This window comes from Odontomachus brunneus, unplaced genomic scaffold (assembly GCF_010583005.1).
Source record: "Odontomachus brunneus isolate Ranch 3 - 2012 unplaced genomic scaffold, Obru_v1 Obru_scaffold_088, whole genome shotgun sequence".
In the NCBI taxonomy this organism is placed as follows: domain Eukaryota; kingdom Metazoa; phylum Arthropoda; class Insecta; order Hymenoptera; family Formicidae; genus Odontomachus; species Odontomachus brunneus.
In genome coordinates this window covers 1356624-1370817 of record NW_022639538.1, presented here as the reverse complement: position 1 = coordinate 1370817, position 14194 = coordinate 1356624, and the positions used below count along the sequence as shown (strand labels likewise).

At 39.7% G+C, this 14194-nt stretch overlaps 1 protein-coding gene across 4 annotated transcripts in view; it reads right to left on the bottom strand.

Annotated features, from left to right (window-relative positions):
* Positions 1-27: 27 nt before the first annotated feature.
* The window catches only part of LOC116848077 (arylsulfatase B-like), a 16543-nt gene continuing 2376 nt past the window's right edge, over positions 28-14194 (bottom strand). For 2 of the 4 annotated variants that reach the window (XM_032823840.1, XM_032823841.1), the window contains 6 exons: positions 12831-13057; positions 12258-12519; positions 11768-11928; positions 11253-11544; positions 10549-10820; positions 8468-9276 (listed from right to left, as the gene is read on the bottom strand). In XM_032823840.1, the coding sequence (XP_032679731.1) occupies positions 9094-9276; positions 10549-10820; positions 11253-11544; positions 11768-11928; positions 12258-12519; positions 12831-13057 (1397 nt within the window). In that variant the 3' untranslated portion in view covers positions 8468-9093. Of the gene's footprint in view, positions 174-1130; positions 3974-8467; positions 9277-10225; positions 10391-10548; positions 10821-11252; positions 11545-11767; positions 11929-12257; positions 12520-12830; positions 13058-14194 lie in introns of those variants that run through there. The other 2 variants (XR_004378899.1, XR_004378900.1) reach the window with 2 other exon arrangements.

The window sequence follows — 14194 nt, the reverse complement described above, 5'->3', positions numbered from 1 at the left end:
TTCTACCTTGAGAGTCGCTGAGTTTTCCTCTCGTTCATGAAGAAAGCGAAGCTTTCGGACAAGCTACAATATTTTTATCCTTACGCGTATCTATCTTTAATATCTTTTAATGTCTTTTAATATCTTTATCCCGACGTGTGAAGAGCGTCTCTGTTTGTCCTCTATGCGACGTCCTAGGCGTGCACAACGATTGGTATCGTTACGTATATTTTAACGCTATGTTCAATCATCGATTGAGTCTGCTTTACTAGGATATTCTCGTGAATTGTCACTTTCGCGCGATCGGAACGAATCAATAAAGAGACGCGAATCAGTTTTTCAGATAATGCGCCGCATCACAGAGGTGTCTCGCGTGATTCTCTCGCCGGAAACTGAATCCCCCTATCGACATGGCTTTCTCATTAGACTGCGAATCGAATTACTAACGATTGAAAGCGTAAAATGCACGAAGCCCGCCAATCTGTCGAAGCGCACCCTGACTTGGCGAACGTCAAGGAGAAGCCCCCCGAGCTCACGCGCGATCGCGCGAATTTAAATTACCGCGACGCGTGCATTGACGATCGAGGCCGCAAACGAGATCTCGAATTCGACATGAAGCGGTATCAGCACGCCGGCAGGAATAGGTTCGCCGTTGAGAATCGCCGTGAAAATTGGCTTCTCCGTAGTCGTGGGAACGGAGAGGCGAGACACACTTCGTCAGCGATTACGCGCGAAGAACGCCGCGGCGATCGACGGATATTCGCGACTCCGCGATGGAATCGACAATTTTCCGCGAGATTTTCGGGGAAAACTGTGCGCGGAAACGCGTCGACGTCTTGAAGAATTTCTCGGCGGCACTCCGTTGATCCGGCGAGGGAGAGCGTCCTCGGGATTTCTTCGGAGGCCGAGTCCTCGAATTCCTGCGCGGTCGAATCGCGGACGGGGCTCTCTTTCGCGAACCGGCCTGAAAAATTGGACACGCGCACCAGGCACTCGGAGGGGCACTCGCGCGGTAATCCGCGAAGCGGAGAAGGAGAAGCGGCTCGACACGGCCACGCGAGGAGATCCTTCAGGATCTGTGCGGCGATTTCGGCGGACTCCACAGCCCGTGGCACCGTGCGTCCGCCGCTGCAGGGAGTCTGCGTGCTTACAGGTGTCCGTTGGAGCAGTCCCGCAGGATTTGCCAGCCGACGGTGGTGGTGGAGTCCTCCTACTACTTCACTTCCTCCTACTTCGCCTCCTACTTGGCCTCCTCCTGCCTCGATGAACGAGGAGCCACGCTGATCGACACGGGGATGCCGGTCGCCGTCGCGAGCGAAGAAGAAGAGGAGCGATCGTTGCCGTTAACCCTCTCGCTCCCAGAACCGAGAATCTATGTCGCTCGAAAGAATTGGGGAATCGCTTCTTCAAAACGCCCCCTCGTCTAACAAGTATTCGAAGCCTGAATTTTAAAAGATGGAAATTTGCCAACATTCCTCTCGCGACATAACTAATCTTGACCGTTAGCGAATCTCACGCAAATACGATACTTGATAAACTATCAGGAATATCAGGAACTAAAGTCTGTAATAATAGTCATTACTTGAAGCTCGTCTCACATGAAATACTCATATTCTTATTCAGGATTAGATCCAAATTTTTCACACAGTTGAATTATATGGCCTAAATTAATAGGCGTTATTTAAAATTTGTCCTACATAAAATATTCAAATCTGAATCTAGAGTTAGGTAAAAGTTTTTTTATTTTAATTACATGATATATGTGACATTATACTTGCAGTCGTGATTCAACTAAAAAACTCATATCTGACTATAAATTCAAATCTGAGTGTCTCACTTGAGGCAAGTTTCGACTATTAATACGAACTTGTGATACATGTAACATCATATCTGTAATCGCAATTCAATTGAGAAACTCTCATATAACTCTAAACTCAAATCTGAATATCTTATTTGAATGAAATTTTATATAACGACTATTAATACAGATCATATAATTTAACTATGTGAAAAACTTGAATCTAATTCTGAAATAAAAATCTGAATTAAAATCTGAGACTCTATTAATGTAGTTTCTTGTTAATGGCCGTTATTTGAAACTTTTCTCGCGTTGAGAATTCGATCTAAATTTCAATCTCAATCTATTCTAATTCTAAATCTAATCAATTATAATTCTGAATCTAAATTCAAATTTGAATTTAGAATTGGATTCAAGTTTCTCAGTTAAATCGATTACAAATGTAATTTTGGTTGTATTGATTTAAGTACAAAACTCAAATCTAATTCTAAATTCGAATCTATTTCACTCGAGGTAAGTTTTAAGTAACGATTATATTAATATTGACATGAGTTTAAGGCCTATATTACTTAAGACTTGTCTCAAGCAAGACGCTCAGATTTGACTTTAAAGTCAGATATGAGTTTTTCATTTGAATCGTATATGTGATATTATATTTGTAATTGCGCGATTCAATTGAAAAATTCGCATCGAACTTTCAACTCAAATCTGGCTATCTCACTTGAGACAAATTTCAAATAACTATTAATATAGACCTGTTAGTAGTTATCATTTGTAATTCATCTCAAATGAGATACTCAGATTTGAATACGGAATTAGATAAGAGTTTTTTAGTTGACTCATGATTACATATAAATATCACATATATCATAAATAAAGTGAAAAAGAACTTGAACCTACTTCTGAATAAAGATCTGAGTAACTTATATGAAACAAGTATTAGATGAACAATATTCTAAACAAACACGTGCTTAGAGAGAATTGCTTTCGAATTTGTTGTCAAGAAATCCTGTTGCTACCAGGAAGGTGTAAGAATCACAAGGTAACTAAAATTTGACATGCAACTGTTTTTTTGTTAGTTCAAAACGTTATTCATGTGAAAGTCTCGTGTGACCTTATTGATGTGACCAAGCGGAGCCTGGCCGTTCACTCCCTTTACTTTCCGGCTAAGTAGCCGACGTGACTTATTTATTTCTCGTTCACTAATTAGTTGTCGACGCGCTACGTTTTTCTAGTGCGTTCGGTTCTATCGAAAATTATACACCTCGCGTAACGAGAAATATCCTAAAAGAAAAGGATGGAAAAAAGAGATAAAGAGAGAGAGAGAGAGAGAGAGAGAGAAAGAGAGAGAAAGAGCGAGACCACCTTCGCAGGAATGACTTTAACGAGCAGGCGGTATCTTTGTGATCATTTGTTTTACTACAGGGCGGAGCCAAAACAATTTATCCCTGCCTTCACCATTTAAAGATTGGTGCCATCTCGCTTGATCGAGTTCGAACGAGTATCGACCTCGAGTCCCTCTGCGTAAAGCGAGAATCCTTCTATTAAATCTCTCTTTCTCTGCTCCATTCAACTTGATTATACTTCACTCCGAGACGTAATTTCCTCGATACAGCCTTTTCAAGCTCCAAACATTCCTCTACTGAATTTCATTCACACGAAAATTACAGTAGTCGTTTCATGTGAAACCCGACTCAGCAGTTCTTTGTCTTAAAGTTAGACTCGCCGCGTGGTTTCTCGACTTGTATTCCGGGTACATTAATTGAACGACTCATTTTATAACTATAACTCACGGCTCGTTATGAATACATAAGAATCGATAATCCGGTGCGCTTATTCCGTTCTGTTCCACGAGGTACGAGTTTCCGTTCCTAATGCGCACGCCTATTATCCCGCGCCGACAAATCATCCGGCGCAATTAGCGAAAGCAAATTTCGTGTTGTACACTTCAATTAAAAGAAGTCGCGGACCCCTTGCCCCGCGCTAATTATCGTGCCAATTTTGTCCACGATGCCGATCGTCCGTCTTCCCTCCCGCTCTCCTTGGCCGCGCGTCGGCCCTTCCGTTGCTCCGCTGCCGTCGATAAATAATCCTCCGTCAGACGTTCATTACGTCGTTAAGTTTCGGCTCGGACTTATCCACCCTCTGGCCCTCGCACACGGTATCCGACGAGCGGCTTCGCCCGCAGCGGTAACCCTGAAAATGCCGTGCGCCGCGTAAAAAAGATCGGTTCGCGGGTACTTCGGTAATGGGTATCAGCCTCCAATAAAGAATATCAACGTTAGCGCGACTGAATAATGTAAAGTGGCCTTATTACTTCGATCGATAAAGTAAAAGAAGTATGTGTACCTCTATGTGTGTGTGTGTGTGTGTGTGGAACTTTTTAGTAAAGAAGACAAGATCAAAAAAAAGTTAAGTGACACAAAAGTACTAATTATAAGACACGTATCTATCCTAGACGTTCTTAACTGTTTTGGCCTTTAAATATTTCAATTTTCAATTTAAAAATGTTTAAGAACATAGAATATATATACATATATATGTTTCATGCACGGAAAAAAAGATTTGGTTGAATTAACCGATATTTGGTCGAATCTGAACGACCCAGAAATTCCGGTTGAAATAATTCGAATTCTGTTTAAGTTAACCAAAGTCTTGTTAACTTAAACAGAATTCGGGTTACTTCAATCGGAATTTCTGGATCGTTCATATTCGACCAGATATTTGGTTAATTCAACCAAACCTTTCTTTCCGTGTGCTGAAAGTTTATTTCTATATTTGAAGACCAAAACAATAAGACAAAACCAAAAAGTGGTACAAGGTAAAAATACCAATTCAAGGACACGTATCCAATCTTGAACATTTTTATTATTTCAATCTCCAAATACAAATATTTAAATTTTCAACATGGAATATGTGTATATACATATTTTATGCTGAGTTTATTTTTATATTTGAAAAATAAAATAATAAGGTTAAACTAAAAAGTAGCATAAGGTAAAAGTACCAATAACCGGACACATATCTAATTCTGCTTAAATATTCTTTTTGTTTGGTTTTAACTACGAATGTTTAAGCTTTCAACATAAAAAAAAATATGCACATATTGTATATATACATATATATTCTATATTAAAAGTTTAAATATTTCTATTTAAGGACTAAAATTACAAGAAAGTCCAAAATAAGCTGCGTGTCCGGAAAAATTGATAATTTTACATAGAATTGGTAATTTTACCTCAATAAAAAATCATATTATAGTAATATTTAATTATCATATTATAATAATCATATTAAAATCATATTATAGTAATACTTAATTATAAAAATAACGCATATTATATTTTATTTGTAGTTAAGTATGACACCACCGATTTAATACCGTTGCGAATATCTCTCCGGCTACTCTAACGTGTAAAATCGAATAATGAGCACCGAGAGACGCGTGACCGAGCCGCGTTTGGTAGGAATAACTGAAAAATCCAAAGGCAGGTGTTGGCGCGCTTTCGCAAGCCTCGGAAACGTGCAGTGCGCAAATGCACCGAGCAATTATTCTCGGCGATATTGCAAAAGTATTCCGAGAAACGGCGGATTTCTCGCCGCGGGCTAACAACGCGCGCCAATGTGCGCGAGAATACCGCAATAGTCGCGCGCGGAACAAAAGTAAGAATATCTTTGTTTATACGTTACCGGTGCGGCAACGAATGGCAGCATTACTTTAACTAACACTCGCGCTTTGCGCAATACGTTTATACCTCATTAATTTAAGAACCGTGGACGAGTGAACGCAACGCGCGCCCGGATCCGCAAGAATCTCGCGTTATACGCGCCGTAAATTTCACGCCGCTGTTTACCGTTATTAATATTATTTGTCCAATTATCCTCTCGCGATATCGAATAACCTCTCTCTGTCACTTTCTTTCACTCTCTCACTCCCTCTCTCTCTGTGTTTTTTCCGATTTTACTTCTACAAACTGCATCCCCCTGCGGGCGAGACTGTTCCGTTTCTCAGTAGGAATATCGAGTGCATTTATCGGAGCTAATTTGGTACGAGAAAAGTCGGTGTGTATTTGTTTTTTTTTTTTGATATCAGTCTTTTCATGTTAAAATAGAAAGAGATTCATACTGATCTTTCGATAAATTCGCGCGATTAGTAGCTGACTTTGCGGATGTTCGCATTTTTCATAGTCAAAATAGTTCATAAGAACGCGCACTCGAATGTATAACGCGTTGTATACTTCTACAGTTGGTCGTTTTAAAATTCCAAATGAAACTATATAGTGGACGTCGCGAAAACGCAAAGAAGACAAACAACTTGAATTTTTTCTAATAAAACCACGCGCAATCCCGGTAAAAACGGTCAGACACGCACGCGATCAGACTGGTACATAATGAGTTAATAAGGACGAAGGATCCTGGCGCGGCGTCGGTACCAGAAATAAACGGGTTAGAAGCGCTTTATTGGCGGAAAAGTTCGCCGTACAAGGAAGACCGAGAGAGAGAGCAAGCAAGAGCGAGAGGGAAAGAGAGAGGTAGAGGCTCCTTCGTTTCAGATTATTTCCCGGCATTATTCGCCGAAGAAGAAGACATCGACCATAAAAAAGAGGCAAGCAGATACGGCGACAGCTGCTTCGCTATTAAAAGCGACTTAAACTCCAAACCCCGTCCCCTGCGATCGTAGAGAGAACGAAGGTATCTCTCCAACCACTTCCACCGCTCGTCCTCCCTCCGTCACTCGCTCTCCAGTTCCCTCTTTCGCTTCTTCTTACTGCTCCTCTCGCCGTCGCTCCTTGTCGTCGAGCATCCATCCCCCTCTCGTGATTACGCACAAACAAAGCGTAAAGCCGCGTACGCGTACGCGCCGACTTCTTGCCCGCAAATAAGCGAATTGCTAAATGAGCCGTAAAGCCATGCCTCGGGGATATAAAAGAAGCGGAGGGAAGAACACGCGAGCCAGCCGTTGGCTCTAGATTAGAATTTAGAGCCTGCGTCCCGCGTCCCGCGGACCGCCGCGGTATCCCTGAGAAGCGGTAGTAAAGAACGTTTTAAAAGGGATGGCCGTTCGAAATATTAAACGCCAGATGAGAAATGGACCGTGCGCTAAGTGAAGGGTTGCGCGGACTCCAACTCTTAGGGCTATCCTCTTCCCTCCTCCTCCCCGCCTTACTTCGCCACGTGTCCCGCAATAACTCTTGCGAACGCGTAAAATTAATTAGGTGCTGTCCTCCCGGCCCGATCCTTATGCCTCGTTGAAAATTGTAAGAGATTCGGGAGGTGAGACAGAGTGTAACGCTCGATATCGGTCACGGCCTTTTGTCTCGCGCCTCCGTTAAATTTCCGTATCTTGCAGACCGCGTTTTACACGTCTACCTCGAGAAAGGAGAACAAATGGTCCGTCGATCGGTGGAGTCGTTAAAAACGAACAATGAAACGCTCGATCGTGCATAACATTTATTTTCCTTGACACAAAGTCGCCCGTCTCAGGAAATTGTGCAACATCGTTTTGACGTTGTTCTTCAGCAACAGTTGCGTCAGTTACATATCGAGTGATGGTCCTTCCTTAGGGCTTGAGCACAAAGATTGTCGCAATCGTTTCCGACAGTGTCGTAGACATAAGTCGGTGTCGGAAGTCAACGCACTAGGATTGATGTAGACGTATGCTACATCAGTTGTGTCGTCTAATCATATTTGATACAGCATGTGTCTACGTCAATCCTTGTGCGTTGACTTCCGACACCGACTTAAACTCGTCGTAAACGATTGCGACAATCTTTGTGCTCAGGCCTTAGTCGTCCACTATTTTATTTGGGTGAGGGTAACTTTTACACATAAACAGTCGACAAATAGAAATGGAATGGGAGCTCACGCGGACGGGCTAGCCGGAGGCTCGCGACTGCAAATTCGCGTTCACCGACGTTGCAAAATTGTCTATTTGCATGGGACACGATTAATTAATACGATCTCGGCTATTAAATAGATATCAACCTTCTCCGGGCGACGACCGCGTTCCGTATCTGCATAATCTCTATACAATAACCTCGGCGAAAAGAAGAGTTTTGTCCCTCCAACGATAAAGTTTTTGCCACCCTTTATCCGCCCCCTACGGGACTCGACACTAGCCATTCTGCTAATAAAGAGACGGGTCTTGCGTCGTTTGTCGCGCTTCTATCACACGAGGATGAAGATTGGAAACGATCTTCGCGGAATTCGTAATGTCGAAATCGGAACTAAACGAAATTACATCAGTTTCGATTTTCGAACTCGATTATTCGGATGACAGAATATTCGGAGAGCGAATTATTGAGTCAAAATGTTGGTTCTACATTATCAATGAAGAATCTTAAAGTTATTTCAATCTTTTACCTATATTTGATCTTTATCTTTAATTTCAGCAATGTATTATAATGATTACCTAACTTACTCAGATGCAAATAGAGATTGAGATAAACAATGTGAGATAAACGGATATTATATCCTAAAAAGATGATTTTATATATAGAATGTCCCAGACTCTCCTCTACAATTCAAAGAGTTAATAACAAAAAAAGCTGTGAAAATAAAAATAACAATTGGATATATCAAACATCAATAATGACGTTTACCAACATAAATTTAAATTTAGATTTCATACATTACTAAAGTTCAATAGAAATAAAAGTAACGCAATAAGAGCGATAAATAACGTATCAATACACGAAGTCTGTAGTATATTTTTTGTCGACTTGAATCATAATAAACACTCAAAAAAATATATGACACAAAGATATATATGACGAAGATGTATATGTTTTGATTATTATGATTACACAATATTCAACGATGACAACAGTTAGCGCTTGATAAAAGATAGTAAGCTTGTTATCGCCGGTTGGTTTCGTAATTTCATGCGTCATATACGTTTTTGTAATCAAGCATTACATTTACATTACATTTTACGCAAAATATAATTTCGCTGACCTTTGAAATACTTAATCGAACTCTCAGCGACATCATGTTAATTGACATGTGATTTTTTTCCGATCAATTCGTATCTACGAATATATACTTATAGAGATAATATATATGTATTATATATTTATATATTTATAGAGATCGATCAAAGAGTTTAAGAGAACAGACACAGGAAGACATTCTATTTTATACATAAATTTTACATATATATATAGATTTGTGATTATCATATAAACATATTCTATCTGCATCTAAAATTGGGACCAATATTTCAACTCGAGTTTTTCGAGACTTTTTACTATCACATTTGCACAGCGTAAACACGTTTACTTACATGCTTATATTCTCGGGATATAATCGGCACTCTACTGCTTCGTCATTACGCAACTTGGCAAAATACACTTCGCCGGCAGATCTCCCTCCGGTAGCCACGGCATCCAAGTGTCATTAAAATTGTGTGGGAAGCCGGTAGGATCGACGGGCATGTTCGTCTGCTTCATCATGACCAATTTATAGCTGTCGATGAACGTACTCAATCTCTTCACGACCTGCAAATTTAACGACATTCGCTTAAAGCACCTTCACCATCATTTCCATTCCGTTTATGTCGTATGAGAGACGACGTTCACGCAACAGCTCGTACATGTCACTTTTTCTCTCGTCTTACTCCCTTTTCGCAAAGTACTCGTATACAGGGTGTCCCGTAACTCACAGAGGAGCTGCGGTAGATTAGATTAAACTGAACAAAAAATTCCTCTTTTGCGAACAATCACGTAAAATTTTGAATTATGAATCCAAAAAGATTCATCAATAATTATACGTCATACAGTAGATGAACTGTGTTGGCGACGTATGCCGCTGTATGCTTGTATATTAAATCAAACTGAACAAAAAAGTCTTCTCTCTATCATTTTCCAAATAGCTATTAGTAGATATTTAATTACTAATTAAAAAAGATTGATGCATTAACGCGCAAAAGTGTGTACCAAACTTTTTTAATTAATAACTAAACATGTACGCGGTCATTTGGAAAATAATGAAGGACTTTTTTATTCAGTTTGATTTAATTTACAAGCATACAGCGGCATACGTCGCCATCACAGTTTATCTACCGTATGACATGTAATCATTCACGAATTTTCTTTGATTAATAACTTAGAATTTTACATGATTGTTTGCAAAATGATAGAGAAATTTTTTCAATTTGACCTAATCCTGTACACTGCGACTCCTCTATGAATTACCGGACACTCTGTATAAAATGTATCGTTAAAACGGAAACTTTTCTTCAGTATCGTAGAATATATATATTTAAAGGAACAGCATTTTTAATTGTTTCGTGATTGCCACATCGATAATAACATTTATTGTAAGAATTGTAGTTAACTTTTAAAGAAAAAATTTCAGTGTTGCAACAATCATAAAGCACTAACGCGCAACGCTTCGTTTTTAATCGGCACTGTAATTCCTCGCTAAATTGAGCTCGATCGACTTTACCGATGTTTCCTTTCACAAGTCCTCAGGATCTCGCTGATGGCGCCAGTTTCTGCACACTCCGACTTCTGTACTCGACAGATACTTCAGACAAATCATTCACGCGGTATAAATGTTCGATTCCCTTTGTATTCAAAACTTTTCTTTTCCCTCACTATTCTTCTTTTCCTTTAGCATCGAATTAATTTTTATAATAGTTAATATTATATGTTATGTTCTTTTCTCTTTCTACTTATTATAGATTATATTGTGTATACGTATTGCTATTATATTGTTTTCTTTTTTATCTCATCGCGAGTGTTGTACTTTAAATGAAAGGCCCTCACCTCGGGATACTTCGATGACAGGTCTGTAATTTCGCAAGGATCCTCGTAGATGTCGAACAGACAAGTGCGATTCATGCAATTCGAGAACTTGTCATTCTGGCAAATCACCATGCCTTCTTTTCGCAACTGCTTGAGTTTATCAGCGTTTAACTTCGGCGAAATACTGGCGATAGCGGATGCGGCCGGTGACGTTAATACTTGCGTCTCATTGTACTTGGGATACGACGGGTCGTTACCGGTGTAGCCATAATACTCGGAAAATATAGACCTGTCTGTCAAGACAAAATAAGAAACTTACAGTGTGCTTCTCGCGTTCACATGTAATGTCTGCGCGATTCGTTCCTTTAGCTCCGAACATTTTATTTAAACTCGGCACACGAGTATAAAATTCAACGAGAAAGATAAAAAATCAAATATTTTATAGAAGTAGGATATAAAAACCATATGATTATTAGCATCTCCCTCAGTCTTTAACACTTTGGAGAAACCTGATTTTTCTTGCGACCAACGGCATCAATTCATAATTTCAGTTGTGATTTCTTTTGAAATTATAGAATACCTGCAGGAATTACAGTTGGCTGCAGTGCTGATCGCACTAAAAACCAGGTTTTTCTAAAGTATCAATGATTCCGAAGAATGTCAGTAATTGTGTGACTTACCCTAACTTTTTTGTAAAACAAGCAAGCTACACGATGTGTAGGTACCTGTGACAAGTTTGTATTGTCCTACCAACGCTGCCTCGCTATCAATCTGCTCGTCGATGTTGATGAGTAAGGATTGCCGCTTGCTGTTGCCCGCGTGTTTGATCGCGGACCATTGATCGACACCATCGAGTCCTTCTAGATCACTCGGATCACCGCCGGCTGCGGAATACAGGGTCGGTAGCCAATCGCTAATGTGAATCAATTGCGTGGATATTCTCGACCTGGATTCGATCAGGGGTGAATAGATGCAGGCCGCACTTCGAACGGCGCCATCGAAAAAGCTTGACTTCAACTGAAACGTGTCATTACGAGAAGGCGATTAATTCGCTTAGAGCGCTCATTATAAAAGTAGCAATTCTTGTGCGAACTTTCGCGATATTATCACGCTGCGCTGTTTTTATACCTCACGCTGTTTTTCCACTTCTCATTTCACTTGTCAAAAGTAGCGAAAGTAGCGAAAGCGCGCGCGCCTAAGTAAGACTACTGCACTAGCGGTTGCGAGAATCTGTAATTACCCCGCGTAATGGATAATTCGATCCGTAATTCCTATGTACTTCTCCCACGGTTTGCGCACCGTTGTCGCTCAGAAAGATGATGATCGAGTTGTCCAACATTTCTGCCCGCTTCAGAGCGTCGACCACTCGACCGACCGACTCGTCCAATGTGGTGACGACACCTAAAATGTAAATCTTTTGTATCTCATATGAATTCTCGTTATCGCGATTTACGAGATAAAGTTGCTCGTGCAAACCAAGGTCCGTGGATTGGTAACAGTGTGAAGGGAAGTCTTCCTATTAGCGGTCATTTTTTAGCCATGCATTTGTGTATGTGTGTATATATTCAAGCATCTCCCGACACACATATAAAACGCATTATATGGCCGCTAAGGCCTCTAATAGGAAGACCTTCCCTTCGCACTGTTACCAATCTACGGACCTTGGTGCAAACGACATATCGAGGCAATCTATGGATAATGGGCGATCGAAGGAGCGCGACTCTACGCACTTGCATACTTTCTTCTGTTTATATCCTTGATGTAACCGAAAGTGTCGTTCGTTTCCTTCCAACTACGTACTTCCAAGAGATCTTTAGCAGTGCTTGAATGAGGCGCGAGATGCGACAATTGCAGGTACATCGGTTTCAAGGTATTATGCGACAAAATGATACTCTCCGCCTCCGCGGTGATGATGTCAGTCATGTAGTCGTAACGATACTCGATTTTATGATTGTTGCCGATCAAACGATGAATATCGTAGCCTGATTGCCCCTGCAACAATATGCGTTAGGTGCGCAATGAAATCACACAATGATTCTCTCATGATGTTTCAGCAAACACGCCTTTTATGTCATTAATAGCTCTGTCGAGCTTGATTTACGAGTGATTTTGGCTTTTTGTTTCTTTTCCTTTTTCTCTCTTCGAGGTAACCTTAAGCATTAAGAGAATTAAACTTTAAAAGATAGGGAACAAAAAAAAACAGAAAGCAAAAGAGCATTGTAAATCAAGCTTAATCAGGCTTAATTATTAGTAACATCTGCTTATTCGCTGGCCCGTCTAATAGTCGGCTGAGTCAAACTTACGCTCTCGATAAGTTTGTGAGTGAAATATTCGATGTAGCCGGAATAATAGCCGAGGAAGCTGTCGAAACCACGACGCGTGGGTATATGATTATTCGTGTGATAACCGATGTGCCATTTCCCCACAAGAGCAGTAGTGTATCCGAGCATACGAAGATACTCAGGTAGGAGAGAATTGTTTAACGGTATGCTGCGCGGTTCCGCTGCGCGTAGAGGGTAGCCCTGCATACCTACATGCCGTAAATATAATATAAAAAATGTATAAAAAAGAGACAAAGGCTTCACTGATATCCAATCAATAATGCAAGTAATAAAAGCCAAAGCACGGATATTATAGTGCTAGGATAGTTCTATATTTTAAATATGTTATCTAGTCATAAAAATCTAGGCGTTTCAACCCTATTCGTACCCTCAATAGCATAAATAGCTTGGATTGGAAAGAAAATCATTTTGTTGAACATACTTAAAATTTGTTTTATTTGGATTAGTTGACATGTTTTCCTGATTCTTTCATTTCGATTTTCTTTCCAATCTAAACGATTGATTTTTGTATTTTTGTATTTATGCTATTAAGAAGGGTCCGAATAGTCTGAAACGTTTAGACTTTTATGAATTAATGACATATATTTTTAATCTAGAACTATTATAGCACTATAATATCCGTGCTTTGGCTCTTATTGGTCTATATTGTGTCATTGAGTAAATATAATGGTAAGTTAAATGTCAGTTTATTACAATATCCACAGTAATATTTGTTAATAATGTTATATAATATATTTAGCTTACTATTGTTACTATCGTTAAATTATTGTGACCATTATTGGTTAATATAATTTGCTATTATTAACATCCTTTGAGGGTTCATGTCGCACCGCAAAATCACGTATATCGCGCAATGAATTAGTAATTCATAGAAAGTTCATTCATATTAATAATTCATATAATAGATACTGTTGAATTGATAATTTGGTTATCACCTGGAAACCAGGTCAAACAAAAGTAACGAAAATTGTAGCTCGTTACTTTTTAAAAGTAACTTTCTTTACTGTAATCCTATATCTAATGACCTGCGCTAAATATTAGGACCTTAACTTAGTTTCCGCCCGCAAATGTTAGATGGCAATACAAACAGTTCTAGTAGTCATTACTAACGAAACAGGTAGTTTGTGATTAATTTCGACATTTCTCGATAACATTCAGTCAGCATACACAATTATTTTCCTAAACAACAATTTCTTTTGCTTTGTGAAAAATGGAACGCGATAAAGTGTTTTTTCGACATGTGCTTTTGCACTATTTTGATTTGAAAAAAAGTGTAGCAGAAGTTCATCGATTACTTGAAGAAGGTTATGGTGATCGAGCTCCAT